Raw genomic sequence first — 23,084 nt, 5'->3', positions numbered from 1 at the left:
ACCTAACTGGGGCCAGAAAAAGAAGAGATAAGGAAAACCACATGGAGTTCATTACAGCAGTATTGCTGTGATGAACTCCATGTTTCTTTCTTTGTTGTTGCTGTCCTACTTTTGTAGTTCTTGTCATTGTTGGTTATTTCTTTGCTTCTTTAATTGTTCTGGGTTCAATATCCTTTAAGCTTTACACTTTTCTTTAAAAATTTCTTCATTTTCTCCTCCTGAACCCCCAACTCCAACCTAACTGGGGCCAGAAAAAGAAGAGATAAGGAAAACCACATGGAGAGGCATGGGAATTGAAGTTTTGCAAAGACAAATGTAAACAGCTGAGGAAATATTTGTTTACAAAATACTGGTGGTTCTACTGATGATATTTTTTTTCATTGCTTTTATACTACCAGATGAAATTAATGAATTTCCTTTAATTAATTGGGTGGACTTGGCACTCTGTTTTATGTGTTGGTTTCCAAAGGTTATTCTGTGGCTGCAGAAAGGATGTTGCATACAATTAAAATCAGATTTTTTCTGCAGGAATTACCACAGTATTGACCATGACAACTTTGAGTACCATTGCAAGAAAGTCATTACCCCGTGTCTCCTATGTCACCGCTATGGATTTGTTTGTGACTGTATGCTTTCTATTTGTCTTTGCTGCTCTGATGGAGTATGCAACCCTCAACTACTACTCCAGTTGCAGGAAACCAAACTGTACTAAGAAGAAAAAGTCGGTAAGATGGGGGTGCTTTAATTTACTTTTGAGACTGTATCTGGCCCTGAGAGCAGAGAATCATTCACTGACATCCTGTAATCACATGACACTCCACTCTTCCTAGCTTTTCCCAGTTCATGGTATGATCTGCTCTGAAAGCTGATGGAAAGTTTGCTCCTAACAGAAGCAATCTGCTGACCATGAAGCAGCAGCCCTGCCCATGTATCTTTTGTCCTCCCATTATTGTGTTGGTAGTCAGAAAGGACTCCACCGAAACAGAGTTCACAACTTGTTATACAATTAAACATACATCAATATATTCAAATGCATATGCTATCTTGTGGCTTAACAGGTCTAGAAATATTTGTGAACTTTACAAATTGGATTTAATTCTTTTTTTTTTTTTTTTTGGGGGGGGGGGGACGGGGACAACCAGCACTTGTTTTAACTCTATGCACAAATGTTTCCACATGCAAAAACGGATAATGTCACTTACAAAGGTTTTATATGTGGTTGCATTTTTGGACAAAGACTCTCCTAAGAGTAACAAACACTCAAGTTCTTTATGTAGTATCAAAACAGCCATGTAGGAAGAATTGTCTGGTGTCCATTATAACTGACTAAGAGAATGGCAGGAGGCAGTATAATGAAGAAAAAAAAAAAAAAAAAAAAAAAAAAAACTCAGTTTAAATGTCAGGGAGGGGAAGCAGGTTGTCCATTCAACATCACTGGAAAATCTGTGTTTGAGACTGGTAGTTGGAGAGATTGGATGCCATTTTGTGCAAAGGGGGAAACAATCAGGAATAGGAAGCATAACAGGAAAATTGTGAAGGAGGAAATTGAAGAGAGAGAAAGCTAAGTTCAAAGCACCATAGATCATGAGATAGAAATGAATTGAATGAAGACGTACAGAAAGTGATTGAATGAAGAACTAATGTAGGAAAAGACAGAACACATATGGAATTAGAGGAAGCCTAGAAACCCATAAACTTAGTCAATGAAAACTCCATTAAACCTCTAATAGCTTCTTGTAAAAATGCATTGCACAAGAAAGGCAAAAGAAGAGTGTTACCAAAAGAAATTTATGGGACAATCAAAATGAACTTGCTAATGATCAAACTAAAATTGCCATCCTATAGGGAGACTGAATGAAAAAGTCATTAGTATCTTTGTGAGTTGGATATATTTCCAGACATGTGAAAGAAGCTGAAGGAAAACATGCAACATTGATGATATTTAAGTTAACACAAGAAGAAATCCTTACTTAGCAATTGTTTGCTAAATTAAAAAAAAAAAAAAAAAAAAAAGAGTAAAGACTTAAAGTGGACGGAAGCTAGGTGCACATTCTGCTGAGGTTTCATGCAGCTATAAAGTGTGCAGAATATTATACTAAGTATACTGAATATTCAGTATGAATAGTTCTATGGAGAAATGCATTTAGGGGGTTATTTTAAGAAACATTATTGAACATCAGATGGATATGAAGCAATAATTATGTTTTCTTCTGACTATTTCTTTTGTTATCTTTATTTAAGCTACCTGATGTCAGTTTTGGTCATGTGATGGTAAGTACACTATTTTATTCTGTGATAGCAATGGAGTTCTGTGATAGCAATGTATGGTTGACATTTATTTGCAATAATTTCTGAGAAAGCTGTAATGCTATGTTATGCTTTACCTTGACTTCACTATAAATATTGTTTTGCTTTTTTGTTAAAAGGTCAGTTTGTTTTTGGCTTTGGAAGAGAAACATAACTGCCTCTTTCTATCAGGACTTATCAAATGATTTGGGAGGGAAAAGAGTCAAGTGTAAACATTATGTGCTATTTCTACCTAGGAATATCGCGTGTCTCCTTTATGTAATACTACAGTTTCTCATTACATTATAGGAAAAAGTAATAAGCACAAGTTCTATCATAAATGTACATGGAGTTTTAACTGAATTTCATAGAAAATAATTTGTTTATGTGTAGCTGTAAAATCTTTAGCAAATTTTCAGGTGGATTTTCAAACAATTTATGAACAAAAGTTTAGCACAGAGTTGTGTTAGTACTGTATCTACCAATAGAATTAATTCTGTTCCCCAAACTTCCAGGTAACTATTTGTTTAAGTACAAGCGTAATAAAATTTAAACTGAGCACAAAATTGTGTCTCTATTTTGTATGAAATCTGTAACCATGGTACGTACTACAATATACACAAAGTAGGCAGAGGGGCAGCTAATGCTGGTTGGATGATCTGTTTTCCAGAAATCAGATACAAATAAGTACAACAACAGAACCAAACCATTGTATTCACATTTATTGATTTGCGTAATCTGAACTTCATGATTTGCAACTGCTAGCTCCAAGTTACTAGCTCACCTTCTATAAATATTGTTAAAATAATGCTCTTTAAAAAAATAAGTTTTCTGAAGTATTATTCTATACTATAAAGAGCTCATGTAGCATTGAAAGTCTGCTTGTTGATAATGAATGGCTTACAAGAGGCATTGCATTTATATACTTCCTACTGCTGTCATTCTCTGGAAAGAATTTTCTGAAACGTTAAGTCAATAAAGCACATTAATTCACTTGCTGCTTCCCATGAGCAGGCAAGTGTTCAGCCACTTCCAAGAAAGCAGGGCTTATCACATGGAACGTTTTTTAGGAAGACAAGTGCCATCGCTCCAAACGTCACACACACCCACATATACCCGTCCTTCTTTACCCCAGCTTGTATTGCTTAGCATGATGTCATATGAGTTGGAATATCCCTTTGGTCAGCCTGGGTCACCTTTCCTGGTGTGACCCCTCTCGGCTCCTGGTGCACCCCCATCCTCCATGCTGGCAGGGGTTGGAGGAGAAGCTGAAAACTCCTTGGCTCTCTGTAAGCATTGCTCTGCAACAACTGAAAACATTGGTGTGTTATCACCACTATTTTCATCAAAAATCCAAAACACAACATTGTGAGAGCACCTATGAAGAAAATTAACTCTATCCCAGCCAAAACCATGACACCTGGGCAGACCATTTCGATGCTCAATCACCTTTTGTGAAGAAATTCTTCCTGATATTAAATCTAAACCTCCCCTGGTGCATCTTAAGACTGTTTCCTCATGTCCTATCACTTGTCACCTGAGAAAAGAGACCAACACACTCTTAACTACAATGTCCTTTCAGGTAGTTGTTAGACAGTGATCAGGTCTCCCCTCAGCCTCTTCTTTTCCAGACTAAACAAGCCTAGTTTCCTTGGCTGCTCCTCATATGTTTTATTTTCTAGTCCCTTCACCAGCATCATTGCTCTTCTCTGAATATGTTGTAGCAGCTCAGTATCTTTCTGGTAGTGAGGGGCTCAAAACTGAACATAATACTCAAGGTGTAGTCTCATGAGTGCTGAGTACAGAGGGACAATAACTTAGAATCATAGAATGGTTTGGGTTGGAAGGGACCTTAAAGATCACCCAGTTCCAACCCCCTGTAATGGACAGGGACACCTCCCACCAGACCAGGTTGCCCAAAGCCCCATCCAACCTGGCTTTGAACACTTCCAGGTATGGGGCATCCACAGCTTCTCTGGACAACCAGTATCAGTGCCTCACTGTCTTCTGAGTAAAGATTTTCCTCCTAATATCTTATCTAATTCTACCCTATCTTAGTTTAAAGCCATTACCCCTTGTCCTGTCACTCCCCTCCCTGACAAAGAGGGCCCCCCCCCCCCCCCCCCCAGTTTTCCTGTAGGCCCCCTTTAGGTCCTGGAAGGCTGCTATAAGGCCTTCCTGGTTCCTGCTCTTCTCCAGGCTGAACAATGTCAATGCCCTCAGTGTGTGTCCCTCTTGTGCTCAGGGGCCCAGAGCTGAACACAGTACTCTGGACTTCCCTTGTCTTGCTGGCCATGCTATTTCTGATTCAGGCCAGGATGCCATTGGCCTTTTTTGTCACCTGGACCCACTGCTTGCTGATGTCCGTCTGGCTGTTGACCAACACCTGCAGGTCTTTTTCTGCCAGGCAACTTTCCAGCCATTCTTCCCCAAGCTTATATCACTGTGTGGGGTTGTTGTGACCCAGCACAATACCCAGCATTTAGCTTTGTTAAATGAGTGGACACAATGGACGCAGCCCATCAATCCAGCCTATCCAGATCCCTCTGCAGAGCTTTCCTACCCTCAAGCAGATCAACATTCCTGCCCAGTTTGGTGTCATCTGTGAAATTCCTAAGGGTGCACTCAATCTCCTTATCAAGATTATTGATAAAAATATTAAACATAACTCACACCAATACTGAGCCTTGGAGAATACCACCTGTGACTGGCTGCCAACCAGATTTAACTCAATTCACAATGACCCTTTGGGCCTGGCCATCCATCCAGTTTTCTACCCAGTGACAAGTACTTCCCTCCAAGCCAGGAACAGCCAGTTTCACTAGCAGAATGTTGTGGGAAATAGTATCAAATGTTTGCCTCACAGAAGGCTAACAGTATCCTGGACTGCACTAGGCAAAGCACTGCCAGTGGGTTGAAGGAGGTGATTCTTCCCCTCTGGTGGGGGCCATACCTGGAGCACTGTGTCCAGTTTTGGGCTCCCCAGTATAAGAGAGACATGAACTGGAGAGATTCCAGTGAAAATGAAAATGATTAATGGACTGGATCAGCCCACACATGAGGAAAGGCTAAGATCTAGGCTTGTTCTGCCTGGAGAAGAGAAGGCTCAGGGAGATCTCAAGAGTGTCTATAAATATTTATAGGAAAGATGCAAAGAGGATGGAGGCAGACTCTTTTCTGTGGTGCCCAGTGACAGGACCAGAGACAATGGGCACAAACTGGAACACTGGAGGTTCCCTCTGAACATCAGAAAGCATTTCTGTACTTCCTGCGGGTGACGGAGCACTGGCATGGGTTGCCTAGAGATATTGTGGGGTCTCCTCCTTGGAGATTTTAAAAAGCCCACCAGGAGATGGTCCTGGGCAGCCTGCTCTGGGTGGCCCTGCTTGAGTAGGGGGTTGGACCAGATGGCCTCCAGTGGTGCCTTACAAATTCAGCCATTCTGTGGTTCTGTGATTCTGTGACAAAGCAGATACTATTCACCTTCACCTGGTATCTAGTCAGCTCTAGACCCTTCTTAACTGACAGAAATTAAAGCAACCAGATTAACCTAATTGTTTTATCAAGGTATTTATCTTATGCAATGAGCAGAAACTTGGTAGAACAGAACAATAACAAATTAAAAATGTATATATTGATAAATGAGAATGTTTTCTTTGCAAAACCAGGGCATTTCTTTCTCTTCATTTTCCGAAATCATATGGGGGATCTACATTTGCATTTATCCTTTTTAAAACAAAAAATGTAGCCAGATATATAAAAAAAAGTTAGTCCGTGAGTAGGAAATTTTCAAAAAGCATGCAGGAAATGGGCAATATATGATATAGTAGTACAGCACAATTCCATGTATACTTTCATGATAGCTATTTTTCTCTCCAAAGTGCTACAGGAATGTACAATAACCTGAGACCTTTTCCATGTGGTAGCCCATTGTAAAACTCTGATATCAGCTACCTGAAACTTTACAAATGAAAGAGAAGACCAGGAGGGTGTAATTTGTGTTATCTAATCTCAAAGTCATTCACAATAAATAGATTCACAATAATCTGCCTCTAAACTTGAATCTTTTTGCAGTTCATTGCACAATATACCTGGGAGATTTTAGTTATTTACTTACACTGAGATGAATTGTGCCCAAGAAGTAAACGGCTGGATAGCTCAAGGACCATGTTCAGACATAGTTACCTACATCACAGACACTGACATCTGAGCAGGAGAGCTCCCACACAAAATTCTTAGTTCAAGGACCAGACATATGTAATGAGATGGGTAATACTGTGGTATGCAAAATCAAACAGAAGAAGGAAAATATCCCATGACGCACCTTAACAGTGACCTCTTTCACATGCAGGGTGAAAGTTATTTATATATGTCTCTACACCTTCAACAGAAGGTATATTCTGTATAGCAAGCATGGAAGAAGGGACCTGGACTTTCCTAGAGAGCTCCCTCCAGAGTGTAAGGAGACATAATGCAGAAGCATGAGTAGCTTGCTCCTCCAGGCAATGGCAATGCTTAATACATTGGGAAGGGGAGGGGCCCCTGAGAAAACACTTGGAGAAAACCATGATGATGGCGCTGAGGTCTGCTTTGTCAGGGTGGTGCAGACAGGCAGCAAAGCAGATAGGAGCTTTCCTAGTGATGACAGCAGAGGAGGTGACCTTTGTGAGAATGGGGTGACTGGCTTGATGAGAGATACTATCATGAGAAAGTACCTTTCATGAATAGGAAATGGTGTGACAGGAAAGGTGACAAAATGTAAATAGAGATTTCATTGAAGAAGGAGAGATCTGTAAACGCGAGTCAAATTCTGAGGAGGCATGATATCTAAGTATCCTGTTTCTGAGCGTGATTAGTGCAAAAACCACTAAGGGTACATGCCTAAGAGTGGCATTTAAAATCCTGTGTTGAAATCATAGTTATCTGTTTGTAACCATATCTGTTTTTACAAATCATGGTAAGGTTAAGAGAATGCAGCTTATTTAACTTGCCACTCTACATGGAAATTCATCTGAAAAGGCATCCTTCAAGGGAAAGAAAGTTGTTCCCTAAATCTAGAATTCCTGTGGTATTGACATCTTACTCCTATCATCTTTCATGTCTCCTGTGTTTTTTTCCATGATTATCAACTGTGCATCATCCATAAAAGTTTATCAAACTGGTGATTTCTTTTTCTCTCCTCAGAATTATTCTGTACTTGATATGAGACCACCAACTACAGTCATCACATTGAACAATGCCATGTACTGGCAAGAATTTGAAGAGGCATGTGTCTATGAATGTCTGGATGGGAAAGACTGCCAGAGCTTTTTCTGTTGTTATGAAGAATGTAAATCAGGCTCATGGAGGAGAGGACGGATTCACATAGACATCTTAGAACTGGATTCTTACTCTAGGGTCTTTTTTCCTACATCCTTCCTGCTGTTTAACCTGGTCTACTGGGTTGGATACCTCTATCTTTAAATGTTGCCTGTAGTGGTGAAGACTGTCGTGTTTTCACACTGCGGAGGGATGGTGGAAGTGCAGAAAAAGTGAAGGACATGGTCGGTTTCATCTCAAATTATAGAGGCCACATTAACCTTCACCATCACAGATCCTGATGAAGAATTTTAATATGTAATTTCCTGAAAAAGAAAAATGTGGAAGAATTCTCTCCTTACTGCTATTCATTTTAAGGGAAAGATTCTTACAAAATTCAGCTGAATTTGTAGTGTAAGCAATGTTTATGAATAATTATTGTATATTAGAATTCTTACTATTCTCCCTTGGCATAGAAGCTATACACAATTCAGGCAAGGATTAAGTATGTCATTTTTGTTCTTCATTCCCATACTTTCTTCAAAATGCTGCCATATCCCTGAGGCTCAGAGCAACATACACCGGCACTGGCAAATAAGCTAAAGCCAATGAAACCACCCATTTATATTTAAACTTGCTTGAGCTATATCCCATAGGTTCTGGGAAATATTTTCCTGGTGATCTCCTTGATATAGAGAAACCACCAAAAGACAGTAATAAATGTCTTTGGTGAAATTAAAACAGGGAAGCTACTTACTTCAAAGGTCTGGGATTTATGGAATTAGCCACTTACCTACATGTATTGGTTTTAATTTGAGATGAAAAGGCAGAGTTCTAAGAACACTAATATTTTGATATAAATAAGACTTGACTATCTCTGAGGCAACTGTAGGCATAACTTCTACTGTTTTTCAAGCTTTTAACTGTCTTTTTTTATGACTGGTTAAACACAGGATTGTCATTGATTTCTAAAGTACTCTACTTGAAGCAGGACAAGATTCCTGCTTGTTTGTGTCATTGTAGCAGATCACAGTTGATAGGCCATGAGTAAAATCACTATATAATAGCACTAGGAATATGTGACTTTCTTCAGATTGCAATTTACTAAAAAGTGCTCTCATGCATTCCTATCTTTTTTCTTCCAAAGTTATTTTATAAAATTAAGAAAAAAAAAAAAAAAGAAAAAAAAACTTTGAGTGCCAAAGGCGGTTTTAATTTCTTCCATAAAGTTAAATTTTGCAGTCCTTATTTATGTTATATATTCCTTGGATCTGACCTGAAGACTGAAAACTTTTATGGGACTGTCACCCCCTGGATCAAACATGGAATAGCTGCCACATGTAGATCTTTCCTAAACTACCAACTACATTTTAGTATAGAGAGGTATTTTGTACTTTTCAAACTGTTGACCATTATATTCTTAAAAGGACCATTTTTTTCAAAAATTAGTTTTACAGTGTTAAACTATATTACTTTTTTTACAGACTGTTTCAATAATTATTAAGGAACAAAACAAATTCAAGACTAAATAGTAATGGCTTTTCACTACCTTTTGGATAACAAACTGTTACAACAGATTAGACAGATTCACCTCAAAAAAAAATAATAATAAAAAAAAATTGTTTCTTCCACACAGTATTTGGAAAATAAATAAATAAATAAAGATAGTAGATGTGATTGAAGAGCAGTTCTTTGTCTGCTCAGAAGGAAATCCTACAAACAAGAAAAAACTATTGCAATGATAATTAGAAAAGAACAGAAATGCTGTCATGTTCTTTGAAACATCGATGTCTGTCATTGCTGTTTCCCTGTGCTTCCAGCAAATTTTTTAATTAAGAAAAAATACTAATAAGAAAGATAAATCTAGTTTATCTTCTGTTTTTCGCTTGTCTAAAATATCAGAGACAAGGACTGGGTTTAGGGAGAGAGGGGAATCACTTCTCCAAGAACTAATGAAACTCAGATTACAAACACAGTGAATAAATATTTGTGGGTAGTATCAAAACCTCTTTTTTTTTTTTTTTTAATTAAAAAAATAAATAAATCCCATTTTGATGTCTTGTAAACCAATAATGACTTTCTGATTTCAAAATATGTGTTGAAGTTTTTGCTAACTCTCAGTCACAAATTACTCTGTATACCTACTACTTTGTAAACCTTTGTATCCTGCATTGGAAGTGTGGCTTTATTTAAGAATGAAATTGGTATTTTCAGTCATGCAAGAAGGAGGTTGAATTGAAGTTTAATATCCTGGTTTGGAATTGCATTTTAATCTATCCTAACAGCCACATTCAGCCATATTTTATAAGAATACCAGTAATAAGACTAAATAAGAAATTGGAAACAATTATCTTTTGAGGACCTGATCCTGCAAACCCTCTGCACAACCAGTTGATTTGTTTGGGAGTATTTAGACAGATGAAACACAAGGAGGTAGCTTCCACCATTAAATTTCCTCTCAGAAAGAGCAGTCAGGCATTGGAACGGGTTGCCCAGGGAAGTGGTGGAGTCACCGTCCCTAGGGATGTTTAAGGAAAGGTTGGACATGGTGCTTAGGGACATGATTTAGTAGGTGACATTGGTGGTAGGGGGATGGTTGGACCAGATGATCTTAGAGGGCTTTTCCAACCGTAATGATTCTATGGTTCTAAATCCTGAATGAGTGGAGTGAGGTTTGTTTAGCAATTCCATATCAGTGAACCTCCAAGGAGTAAGTATGGAAGTGAAATGTTCCTATTTCTGATGATAAGCATGTACTTATACACTTCTGTTCATGCTTGTCCACTACAGCTAAAAACACACAGTCTTGTCAGTTCCTTACTTGAAAGACTAAAGTCCATTTATATTGCCTCTTCTTTCTGACTGCTTTCATAAGCAGAACTTGGAAGCATATAATTCTACTCTTTTCCATGCTCCTAACCAAGAAAGAATCTGCAGGTACTACTGGTTTCCTCTGTTATACTGACAGCAAAGGGCATATTCTACTTTGTAATTTATTTTACTCTGGATTTAAGTACAAAGGAAAAAAAAAAAAGTGTTCCAGAATACATTTGTCTGCTTACTCCTAGTTGCTTGGTTTACTCTCTCTGCTTCACTGCTCTGTGCTTTGGCAGCAATTTTGAATCTGTAGAGATCAGGGAAGATAAGTTTTCTAGGTTCTGCATCATTCAAAATGTAATTATTCTAGACACCTAGATAACATGGTCCACATATATCTGTGTGCCAGACCCTTCTGTAGTAGTAAGGAATATCCTTATTAACCTCCAGATATTCTTTTTCTTCCTTTGCAAATTGAAAAGGATTAACACTACTGTGCGCTGTCCCATGAGAAATGTAAGAAGCACCTTTTAGCCTTTTAGAATGTTTTTGAATCAGATGATTTCATACTCATGACTTGCAATTATTCAGCTACTTCTTTTTGTTATTGAGTACTTATTTTATACTTTTCCAAGGCAGGGAAGGGAAGGGAAGAAGGAGAAAAAAAAAAAAAAAAAAAAAAAAAAAAGGAAAAAGAAGAAGAAGAAGAAAAAAGATTAGTAAAATAAAATCATTTGCATTTAGATAAGTATGTAAAACCACAAAATCAAGTAACTTCACATTGCATTCTTTCCATTCTAAAGTTACAGAAAGACTGTGAGTTTTTTTAGCTTTTTTTTTTTTTTGCTGTGAGACGACCAACTTTTCCAAGATGAGTAGACATAAAATCAAACCTTATTTCCCTGCCTTCACTTAAAAGTTGATTGACAGTGTTTTCCTGCATTAAAAGCAGCATTTTCAAGGCAATTAAGAATGTAAAAAAAATAGTTTTAAGTTTAATTCAGTCTTCTCTATTCTTCTGGCCTTGATGTCTAACATGCCTCCTTCTTTTACTGACATTCTACCATGAATAAGCATATAACAACTTGCAGCCAGTTTATGCTGTCTCTTTGTCTAGCAGTACTGTGGAACTGAAATACTCTACACAATTTTAACGTAACTTTATTATATTAAACCTTTTTTTTATATATATAAAAAAAATAAATCTCCTTAGGCATTTTGTTAACCCTTTTTTTTATTTTCTCTTTCAGATTTTTCTTTCCTCCCTCATCAACTCTCACTTATATATTGGGTCAATAAAAATGATTACAGTTACAGCAGGAAGAATCCAAAAATCCATAACTGTCTTGATAGAAACAGTGACAAGTAATGTGAGACAGAAACAGGAGGAGGAGATTGTTATTGTTGCTGTCCCACTCCTCTTATTCTGTTTTCCCCACCATCTACTGACAGCTAATTCCAAATCATCCACCTGGTGGTTTACATATTCATCAGCTGGAACAGCAGTGACATATGAGCCTTTAGCTGATAGGAAATGATATTTTGGGAACTGGAAGCATCCTGCCAAATAACTCAGATAACTATCTCAAACACTTCTACATCTCTAATCTGTCTATGAGCCTAAAACCTCATGTTGCTGCATGAATTTATTACAACTTACCTTCCCCAATCTTTTTGTGACCTAGGGAAGGATGCTTACCTCATTTTTACAGCAAATTTCACCATACATCTAGAAAGATGACTGGCTTGCCCATGCTTGAAGTGAACAAGTGCAAGACAGCTCTGAAAAAATCATAGTTGCCGTACTAGTTATTCTGTGGGAAGGAAGATTGTAGATGTTTAAGACATTTCATCAGCCTCACGATCTGGACAGTTGGTGTTACCTACTAAACTGCCAACCAAGCATTCACTGCAACTTGTAGAGGCTGTCCATAATTCACTGTACTTTTCCCATTGGCTGCTCTTTCTGGATTTCCATAAAGCACAAAGAAAAGACAAGCCATGTCGAATGATCTTAGCTGCTTACTCAAGTAAATGATTGTTTTTCAAGGTAGCAGTGAAATCTTTGTGCCTCTTACATTAGTGCCTTTAGCATTTCTTGATATTGAAGGATATACTATTCCTGGTGTTTGAGTCAGAAAGAGGGCCAATGACCATACTGGAGTTCTTCCTGAACACTGTTGTTCTACATGTCATCAACTTACATACCAAGACTTGACTGATTTTTCTGTATTTCTTAAGCAGTCTGTAGGTTCCTTAATTCTTAACTAGCAAGAAAACTGCAGTGGGATTTCAGCAGTTTAGCAAAATCCTTCCTTCTTCATTCAGCAACTTAATGCCATTTGAGAAGTGCCAAGTATCAGCTCAAGGCTGATGTTTACCTCATCCAGGTCATTTTCTAAAAGACTGTTTAAAGCAGGCAAAAAACAGACCATTCACTGGAAAGGCATTTCATGGTTGAAAGGTGAGGTTTTTTTCTTCTGTTGGTTCAGTTTAGATCTTTTCTTCCTCCTTCCCTTCTTTCCCCCTCTCCTTGCCTTCATTATTGGCAAGCACAAAATTAGCTCAATCCCTTTGCTGTTGGGTCCTGCAACTGCAAACTATTGGTTAAGGTGTCTTCATGCTTTGCCTTAACTGTCCTCTTAATGGAGGCCACGCGAAATGTGCAGAGAGAACCAGCTGCTCAAGACACAAACCTTCTCCTAGCTAATGCTGGGCAAATGTCATCTTGATATGATACTTGTCATCTATAGATGTGGGAGGGCTCAGCGTTACTCCCCCACCAACCTTGCTTTTGTAAACTCTGTTGATCATTTTCTGCCAATGAATGAAATAATTATTAAGTATTGCCAGGCTTAGTCTTACTGAAAGAAAATGAACATCAAACTGAAGTGTTTCAGAAAGCTATAGTCACGCTCTATGACATTGGTTAAACTCTCACTCTATTGGGGTACACTGTGATACTGACATGCTCCAGCCCTAACTTGTGATACTGACATGCTCCAGCTCTCCAGTTAACATTTAACTTCTAATTCAATCACCGATTCCCAGAAGTCTGAGATTGTGCTACATTAGAAGCTTATTCTGATATTATTATTCTAATACATTGAGCAAATTTCAAGGACAACACTGTAAAAATATGACTAATGCCAACACTTTCTAATCCTCTTTTATTTTCTTTTAATTTCTACCTCTTTTTTTGCTCCACCACTAGTAGCAAGTGCTGATAACAGTGTTACCATCTAATTGATCAGGGCCTAGCACAAAGAACAGGGTGTTCTCTTAGTAAGGCATTCATTGCCAACTTTTACAAAATATTTACTGTGTATTTCTAGAAGATATATGAGGAGGAGCCAACAGACTGAAACATTGACTCATGCACAGCAGCCATCCTGCAATGCTCCTTCACTAATGACTTACCACTTGGTTGTGGTAACACAGGGCAAGAGAAAACACAGGGGAACACAGGAGAAAACAATCTGGGGAGAGCATATGTCATTTATTTTCATATGGGGTCTGCTGGAAGCAATGTTTAAAAGTGCCACTGATCCAGTAGCAGGCTGTATCACATCACAGCAGAAATATTCTGATTTCTAACCTATTCAATAGCAAGGTTTGAAACTTTCACTTCCATACTGGAAAAAGCATAGCGTCATTAGTTTTATAGCCTATTTGTATGTATATAAGATTTTCAGCCCGTTGTCTTCTTCAGGGACACCTGTACATAAGCAAAAAATAAAGGCCTTCCTTCAAGACTCAGTGGCCTTAATACTCTTGCCTTTTCCCCAGGGATTCATGGATTGTCTGGAAAGAATTTGTCTTCAAATACTCTTGCCTTTTCCCCAGGGATTCATGGTTTGTCTGAACAGAGAATCTACTTTTCTCTTAATTTAGGCAATTGTTTTGGATGTTAAAAATAAAGCAATGTTTTGTATCTATAATGAAATCATGTTTTAACAGAAAAAAAAAAAAATAATAATGAATTATTGCTTTGACAAGGTAGTGAATTTTAATACAGTGTGCCTGTGATGGCTTAGTGGAAGAGATATGATGCCCTGTAACACAGTCTGGGACTAGGTTCTAAATTAGAGCTTAATAATAAGTCCTAAATATGGGTTCTAATAATCCAATTTACCTAGCAGCTATTTCTTTAAATGGTTTTGGATTATGACTGACTTCCAGAACTTCACTAGTTTCTGATATCATTCCTCAAGAGATATATCCAAGTTCTGTTATTATGCATTCCTTTCTACAAACTTTACTTTCTTCTAGTTTTCCTCTTTTGTTGTGGGTCCTCAAGCCAGTGTCTGTATGTATCTAGATTTCTCAAGGGTTTTCCCAGAATATATATGAAATTAGACAATAAAATTCATCCTGAAGTTCTGTGCCTCAGAGCTGGACACTTGAGAATACTCTACTTTCTGTCAAAGCATGTGTTCTGATCTTCTAATCATTTACTGTTTATGAAGGACAAAGTAAAAGAGTGGAAGATCTGTGCTTATGTTTATTCATATGCCTTCAGCAGGATTTCTCAAGGACTGAGACAGGCAAACCAGGCAGTAATGCAGTCAGTTATTTGCCAGGTATTCTTTTATCTAGGAAATGAATGACACTAGCCAGAGAAGCCACAACAGCCTATTTGATGCCATCAAAGCACTCACAGAATTCAGCATTTCTTGGAAGCCTAAGCCAGGCTGCAGAGCTTGCTGTAGGGGAACCCAAGTGCCCCAATTAGTAATTCCAACAGCTTCTTCAAGGCAATCAGTATTTCCTTAATGTTTCTTTACCTTCTTGCAGCCTTTGGCAATGCTTGGGATAGGTGAAGTTGTACAAACACAATAAATTATAAAATACAAAGGATGAAATATCCACAGTGAAGCTGGTGACTGATTGTCATTTGTTATGATTACTAGTTTTAAAAGAGAAGGTCTCCAGGTCTACCCGAGTCAAAAACCCTCATCCAACCAATGCTGTTGACCAGAAGAGGGAGTTAGCTTAAAATATTCTTACAAGCAAAAAGGAAGATCTTTGTTCTGGATGTGTTGACTACGCATTGACTGGCCTAAAAGCATAGAGAGGTTTGTAATTTACGTATGTAAAGTGAGAGGCCTAGAACAGGTAAATTTGAAAATTTCTAAATTGCACCTTCAAAGAAAATGGAGATACTGATATTGACACCATATTTGAAAAATATCGCTGATAAAGGAATGCAGAAAAGAGCATGTTACAGAGTCTATTCTATACATAAAGACAATATGGGGTCATTACAGTGTGAGCTCCTTTTGAATTCATAGAAAGTTGGTAAAATAATTGCATACAATAGAATTACACGGGCAGAATGGGGAAGTACAACATTACCAGAGTGCTCCAAAAGGGAACAACATCTCAGAATATCTTTCCACAAAGCAATGCTCCCCTGAACAAAAGTGGCAAATCTTGTGCAGAGAGATTACAGTATCAGCCTCCATATTCTCTTTTATAGTTTTTAAGGAGTCCTGTGACTTTATTGTCATTCATGCTCATGTGCAATAGTAACCCTAAATCATGAGCCAACAGGCGGTTGTCACAGGTAGGAACATCAGGCTGTAAGGAATCTGAATCCAGTCTGTGACTATCACAGGCAGTCACCAACCATCTCATACAATCCTGTTTTAAACTCTCACTATGCTCTTTTCAAAACATTTTTTTCTTCCAATACTTGACAACATATGGATTTTTTTTTATTTTCAGGTGAGTGCAATTTTAGTAATCACATAAACTCTGCCAACTATGTGCCAAATTGAATTTTCTTATTGAACGCAAATACGACTTTAGATTTCTAATTATCCCTCCTTACTAAGTTTTTCTTAGGGGTGTGTGATTTCTTTGCTAGCAGTGCAGCTTGTGATGTCATAGTGAAATGAAAGTACAATTATGTGCCCAATGTGCCTTGAATAATACAGGTAGCACTAGTACCAGTTTGTCATTCTAAGTTAGATAGCCATCCTAGTGATCCCCCAGAATGACCTAACTAGAAAAGTCAAACACCTGTGTGCTTCATCTCCTCAAGTTCTCAGACAATGACTTTGCCCGATTGACCACATCCATTCCACTTTACTTTGTGTTAAGGAGTAGGGCTGTGCGTCTAGAATACTATTTATATTCGTATTTTGATCCCAACATTTGTATTTCTGGATACAAATAAATACACATTAACAGAAAATGCAAGTACTGTGTGCATATATTGGTGACTGTATTTTCTTATGAAAGATGAAAACTTAGAACAATAGAAACAAATATCTGAAAATCCGCCTAAGAGTAGATGCATAGTGTGGTACCCTTCTGACAGGGTGTTTTTGAAAATAATTTCAGAATATTCTTTAAACATATTTTTTATTATTTAACTCTTCTAATCCTTTTTTTTTTTTTTTATTAGAAAGCTAGTTCTTTGAATTTGCTTACGCAATTAAATTTCTTGATAAAATTATTCTCTGTATTTTTACAAGTATAATTACTTTGGCAGTCACTTATTATTAAGTTAGGGTGTCTTCTTGGAATGCAACTTAATTCCTTCCTTTGTACATTTATTACCACAGAATTGCCAGATCTCAGCAAACTCAGATATGAAATCCCTGCTCCTTTTCAGGATTCCAGTCCGTAGTGATACTGGAGTTGATAGCTGACAGATAAAGAAGAAACTTCCCAGATTTCTCTGGAAGTGCACTAGGGATTTCCCTGTCAAAATTTGTTACACCTTCTTTATGGTCTTACCACTAAGGCTTTTTTTTTTTTTTTTTTTTTTTTTTCAAAAAACATTTTATTTCAAAAAAAAAAAGTATACTTAATTCTACTTAATTCTTCCATATTTTTTCATAAACTTGCAGTAGGACATCTTACTTCCCTTCAGTAACTCCACTGTTTTCAATTATTGGTTTGCTATGCAATTCATGTTTTATCTCCATTTGTGTTTTGATATGTCTGGTTACTAGTACTGATCTACCTACTCAGAAATAAACATAGATTCTGCACTTCACTTTTGTAACAATGGCTGGCACTTATTCTAATGGTGTTTGACGTGCAATAAGCAAGTAGCTGTTGTTTTGCCCCAACCCCCAGAATAACAGGTAGGCATAATTTTTGTCATGCCTTCTACACATTAGCCCTTAAAGCATACCATTGCTAGTGTGAGCATAATGCCAGCTGTAGTCTGTAGCAGAGCATAACCTGGAGCACCTGCATTCTTGCAGTCAGTTGTGGTGGCTGACAAAATGTGAGTTGAGCACATCAGACCTTCCAGAGATTTAAGGTGCTCATCCTGCCAAATTCAGAAGGATCTGATATGTCTTCCAATTTAATAACGTTTCCTGCCCAGTAGGCTTGAATGTGCAATAAACTAGTATGATGAATTGTGCCAATAAGTTCTGCCTTTTTATGTTACCCTCTGTCTCACCACCACAAATCTAGTTAAGAACTGAATTACTGTTTGGCAGTTTCAGTTAAAGTAAGCTCAGGCTGTGAAATGGAAAATGAGCAAAGCTGAATATCAGGGAGCTATTCAGAAATTAAGGAACAAATAAAAGAAAAGTTTTCCTATTGATTGGTATTTAGAAGACAACAGTCATTTAATAGCCACAGTAAAATAACTCACATTTTAAAAGCTGGTTTACAAATGGAAGTCATTTGCATTAGCAATGCAAAATAAGAAAGGTATGCTAAAGTTTCATATGCAGTAACTTGTGCCAGTGAGGTCTTTTATTTATTAATTTGCATGTTTGCTTATTTTTATTATTATTTATTATATATTCCTCCAAACTGCAATAGAACTGGCCTTAAAAGAAGCAGTTTTTCATTTGGGTAACATTTGGGCCAAGAGTCATTTCATTAGCCTGTCCTCAAGTGTTATACAACTAATGCATATAATAGACATATTTTCACATACAGAGAGACATTCCTTATCAGCTTTTGTTTTCAGGTCGTCTTCTGAAGTTGTATTATTTTTCATAGAGCAAATCTTAGTGTAACATCACAGAATATATAGATGGAAAGATATACTTTGCTAAGGTGCAGCTGGGTTTTCTTGATTCTTGTAATCATCGTCCAAAGGTCCACAAATACCACAGAAATAAGACCAATTAAAAAAAAACAAAACAAACAAACAAAAAAAACTCACCCTTCTTTAGACCCTTCTTTAGTAAGTGAGGGAGTCCTTGCTATCTTATGTGGTCTCCTTGGTCTCCCACCTCTAACACTCTAACATCCTTTTTTTTTTTTTTTTTTTTTTTTCCTCCACAACTCAGTAGCCCTGCTGAGTCAGATAGGGCAGAATATCTTCACAGCACTACAGTGCTGAGCATCTTCACTATGAAATACTCTTGCTTTAAAGATACTCATGCATTTTCTACAATGAAACTTGTCAAATGTCAGGTCAAGTGTTTTGACCAATGTTTTTTAATAGAATTTTTCACTCAAAGAAATGACACCTATAGAAGTTAAATACAAAATTCCCATTGATTCCCTTAATTTCTAGTGTTCGTACTAGTTGAAATATAAGCAAAAGCTGTAATGCTCCTGTACTGGGTCTGTCTGGGATGGAGTTCCCTTTCCCTGCAGAAGCCCATACAGCACTGTGCTCTGCACTTGTAGCTAAAACAGCCCTGATATCACACCAGCGTTGTGTCTATTGCTGAGCAGTGCTGGCACCACATAAGGACTCCCTCCAATGCCCCCCAGAGCCAGCAGGCTGGGGGTGGGCAAGAGGTGGGGAGGGGACATTGCCAGGACAGCTGACCCAAACAGACCAATTCACAAGTGGAGACTATATGGATAGGTGAATATGGAAGGCTTAGAGAAAGGTTAAGGAACTGAGTTTGTGAGCTTATTTATAGCTTTGGCCCAAATGTTGCTACTGTACCTGTGTCATTTGTCTGCTCTTATTTGTTTAACAGGGGCATTGAACTCATTAGTTCTGCATGTGTGAAATAAAGCTAGACTGAAACTGAAGACCACACGAAGGTCTTTCCAGTACAGGAATTGATTTCATACATCTAAGGAGAAGCCTACCAAAACAGAGCATCTAAGCTTTGTGCAAGCAAATCAAGGAGCATCTGCTGTGCATCTGGTTCTGGGAAGGGTTTAAGAGTTCATTCCAGGGAAGAAGTATTGGAAATATCAGGGTGGGTGGCTTTTGGCAATGCCTTCATAACACAGCACTAAGTCTTGGATGACACGGTGATGGGTGGCATCTACATAAGTCAGCTGGTTCAGGATATATCCTAAGGTGAGTTGAATTCACAGCATGAGCTCATTTACAGTGCATCTCTGAAAGCTAGTGAAATGTAGCGTAAAGTCACAGAGCAGATTCAAGCACCTGTACAAAGATGACACCCCCAGAAATGCAAAAGCTAGGAAGAGCTTAAACTCTTAGGCATTTAGGTAGTTTATGAAGTGCTTGTTCATGTCAGCATGCAGGACAGGAGAGAGTTGCCCATTACAGCTCTGCAAAAGCAACTGGGAGTACAATTTTCCCATGACCCAGGGTGCCAGGCGGCAGAGAGCAATGTACTTGAAACAGAAAAGGGGGCCTTCAGGTTCAAAGAATGATTATTATTCAGGACTCTGATAATCTTGACAGGTAATCTGAATATTCCCAGGCTTTGCTCCCTATGGAATAGGACCACAGATATCACCAGCACTTTTGCCCTCCCCATCACCCCAAATTGAAACCCCATTAAAACTCCATGGTGTGAGAAGTCCCTATCACTGTGTCTCCTGTGAGCAACAGACCCATGAGAACAGGAAAAGAAAGGACCTTTCCAAGCATGCTATTGTATGAGTTACTGAAGGTGGTATCAGGCAAAAATAAATCCCTATCACTATATTGCAAAAGTCCAGTCAAACCAAAGCCCAATTTAAATAAATAAATAAATAAATAACAATATACGCAAAACAAAGTTCTCCAGGAGAAATATAGATAGAAGTCTTGTAAACACTGTTACTGGAGTTAATCATCTAAATTCCCTTTACAGCTGATGGAGACACATAGACACTTCCTTCTAGAAAACAACTCATCTTAAAGTAGACATCTGAAATTGGAGTCACATAAACCACACTCTAAAATAATTCATTCATTTTTTCAGCTACAATAAAGGGAGCTGAAAGGAAGCCTAGTTCTGCCATAAACATTTACAATTGTGGAAGATGAATCCCACACACACTATCTCTTAAAGAGTAGTAGCAGGGATTCTACACCGAGGAACATAGAACAATAATATAATAAGGGAGATCCATAAGCAATAACACAGTCATGAGGAACATGTAGGGATTTACGTGTTCTTTCTAGGAATAAAGGAAAATACCAACATGAATAAGTCTACACTACCTGCTATATTATATTGTACATATTGTGTGCCTGCAGTTTTGAAGTGTAGACTGCTTACATTAGCAGAAGTACAAGGAATCTTTTCAGTGTGACAACACGGAGCTGTATGTGAGACCCCTCACTCTGCTGCACAGGGAGCTCTGGGTTAAAGGGGTTGGGCTACCTCTCCACATCAAGCCATCTGAAGAAAATCAGCTCAAACATTTCTATATTTCACCACAGCATGCAGCAATTTTATATACAAAAGTATCTATATAAAAGTTATATGGCACGGTAGTCTCAAAAAGTTGTGGTTGATTCTCTGCAACACAAATACCAAGTGTCCTAAACATCTTGTCAGTTAGGTCTCAAGCTTTTCCAAACAGGGTGAGGATCAAATGACAGTAACAACTAGGAAAACAGAATGAAACAGGAAATAACTGCATTCTGGAGAATATGTACAGCCTTGTGACTTTAATGTAACTGCTACTGGACTTGCAATGACCTATTCTACACAAGGAAGACTCAAGTAAGGTGATGTGCTGCACTTTACGTTTTTCCCCTTGGTATGCATCAGACTTCATTTTGGAGACTCATAATCAATCATTTCATATCGTCTCTGCTAAATGCTGTCATAACTGTTCCTTCTTCCATCAAAACTACCCTGAGCCATCCAATCATACCAAACTGTTCCTGCCAAACACCTGTTAGTGCTAAAATAACTGCTGAGAATATAAACACGGTAGTCCGTGACACAGTATTTTAAATATTCCACTAATATATTGTGTATCACACAAACACTAGCAGAAACATACTGAGAACCTTGAGTATGGCTATGCAGCAGCATCCCTCTTGCCTCTGCTCTTCACTCATACCACTGAGATCTTGCTTTTTTTTTTCAGCAGTGATACTGAAATCAGAAGACCTTATGGTATTGTCAATGACCTACTGTCCTTGTGCGTTTCAGTTGTGTGAGTTTCTCAACCCCCCCCCCACAGGCTCAGTTCCTGTTAGTTGAATAATTAACCATCACACTTTACAGGAACACACCCTTAGTGGATAACAGGATATGCCTGCCTGCTTTGATTATAGATACCATTATATATGAAAAAACTCTTACCCATCAAGTATGGAGGCAAAGTGATCAGCATGCACAACTACAGAGCATGCAGATTCTCACATCCATATGGTTTGTTGCAGGAGGTAACCAATCCTCCCTTTCTGACTTGTATTTCATCCTGTACTTGGCACAATGCAAAGAATAACTCGGAGCTGGCAGAGCCACATGAATGTGAATCCTAGCTGGAATGGTTTTTCATGCTTTTCTCATATATCATCCAACAGTCTTTTGACAGAGACTGGCCTCCATTCGCAAACAGGGATGTGGCCATTGTTATCAGCATAACAGGGAGTAGGGCTGCACTTCTGTCTGGCCATAATTGCTACAAAAATTTTTTGAGACAGACAATGGCCATTGCTGTCTGAATACTGGTTTGGCAACCAACCAGCTGTTTTAATTTATCCCACTGAAGCTTGCCTGCCAAAAGGGTGCCCCTGCTGAGTCTGTCCTCCAGCTCCAGTGTAACTGCTCCCCTTCACTCTATTGCCATCCAGCTACAGCAGGGCTGTTTTCTACTTCTGTTCCCTCCCCCCTGCCCCACCACCACCTTTTCATAACCTGTGGAGATCACAGCACTTAGTCTGAGAGTCCCCTGTAGAACAGGAGTTACATCCCTCTCCTTTGGAAAACAGTAACACTGCTTGTTTAAGCAGGGTTCCTCGAGGATCGGTAAAAAACAGCTTTCATGCATTTCCCTGGATAAAATGACCTCTTTCTCTTCTCATCACTGTTTTCTCACTCTCCACAGGATATTAACCTGACAGACAAAGGCAAGAGGGCATAAGTACTTGTTTCTGCAAGCTGATGGATAGGTAGCAGTACTGCATGCTTCTTGGCTGAGTCAGCAGATATACTCAGGGTTCCAACCCTTCAGCTTAGGTTCTTCAAGTCAAACTTGAAGCACATGGTTAGAGCTATATGGAGTATTTTCTCTGATGTTCTGTAGCTCATAACCTATTAATGGTTAAGTAAATAGTCCAACATTTCTAGTAATATCAAAATTCATTTGAAAAAAAAAAATATATTTAAAACACAGTAGGTATTTTCCACATAAACCTTACAAAATACTAAGTACTTCAGCACTTAAGAGCATTTTGCATAACAGCACACATACATTCCAGTAAGAATGTTCCTGGAAGTTAAGCTTTGTAAGTATGTTGAGAGTACTTCTCCATGCTCTTTGGTAATTTCATATTTGTCAGTCAATAGTGTAATTTCATCATTCTG

The 23,084-nt window shown here is 38.2% G+C and overlaps 1 protein-coding gene across 2 annotated transcripts; it reads left to right on the top strand.

The window, feature by feature from the left end:
* The first annotated feature begins 532 nt into the window (after positions 1-532).
* LOC118156821 (gamma-aminobutyric acid receptor subunit gamma-3-like) lies at positions 533-9,187 on the top strand. 2 transcript variants are annotated; one of them, XM_035311043.1, is made up of 3 exons: positions 533-725; positions 2,242-2,271; positions 7,471-9,187. In XM_035311043.1, the coding sequence occupies exons 1-3, from the start codon at positions 549-551 to the stop codon at positions 7,747-7,749; spliced, it is 486 nt and encodes a 161-aa protein (XP_035166934.1). In that variant the 5' UTR covers positions 533-548; the 3' UTR covers positions 7,750-9,187. The 2 variants fall into 2 exon arrangements, with proteins under 2 accessions (XP_035166934.1, XP_035166935.1); XM_035311044.1 differs by lacking the exon at positions 2,242-2,271.
* The last annotated feature ends 13,897 nt before the right edge of the window (positions 9,188-23,084 follow it).

Source organism: Oxyura jamaicensis (assembly GCF_011077185.1).
Source record: "Oxyura jamaicensis isolate SHBP4307 breed ruddy duck chromosome 1 unlocalized genomic scaffold, BPBGC_Ojam_1.0 oxy1_random_OJ70393, whole genome shotgun sequence".
NCBI lineage: Eukaryota > Metazoa > Chordata > Aves > Anseriformes > Anatidae > Oxyura > Oxyura jamaicensis.
This window is presented reverse-complemented; position numbering and strand designations above follow the sequence as displayed.

Excerpts from the sequence above, each read along its gene's own strand:
- LOC118156821 (XM_035311043.1), top strand. The coding sequence starts at position 549 with ATGACAACTTTGAGTACCATTGCAAGAAAGTCATTACCCCGTGTCTCC. Across the intron at positions 726-2,241 it reads GTACTAAGAAGAAAAAGTCG|CTACCTGATGTCAGTTTTGG; the intron begins GTAAGATGGGGG and ends TCTTTATTTAAG. Across the intron at positions 2,272-7,470 it reads TCAGTTTTGGTCATGTGATG|AATTATTCTGTACTTGATAT; the intron begins GTAAGTACACTA and ends TTCTCTCCTCAG.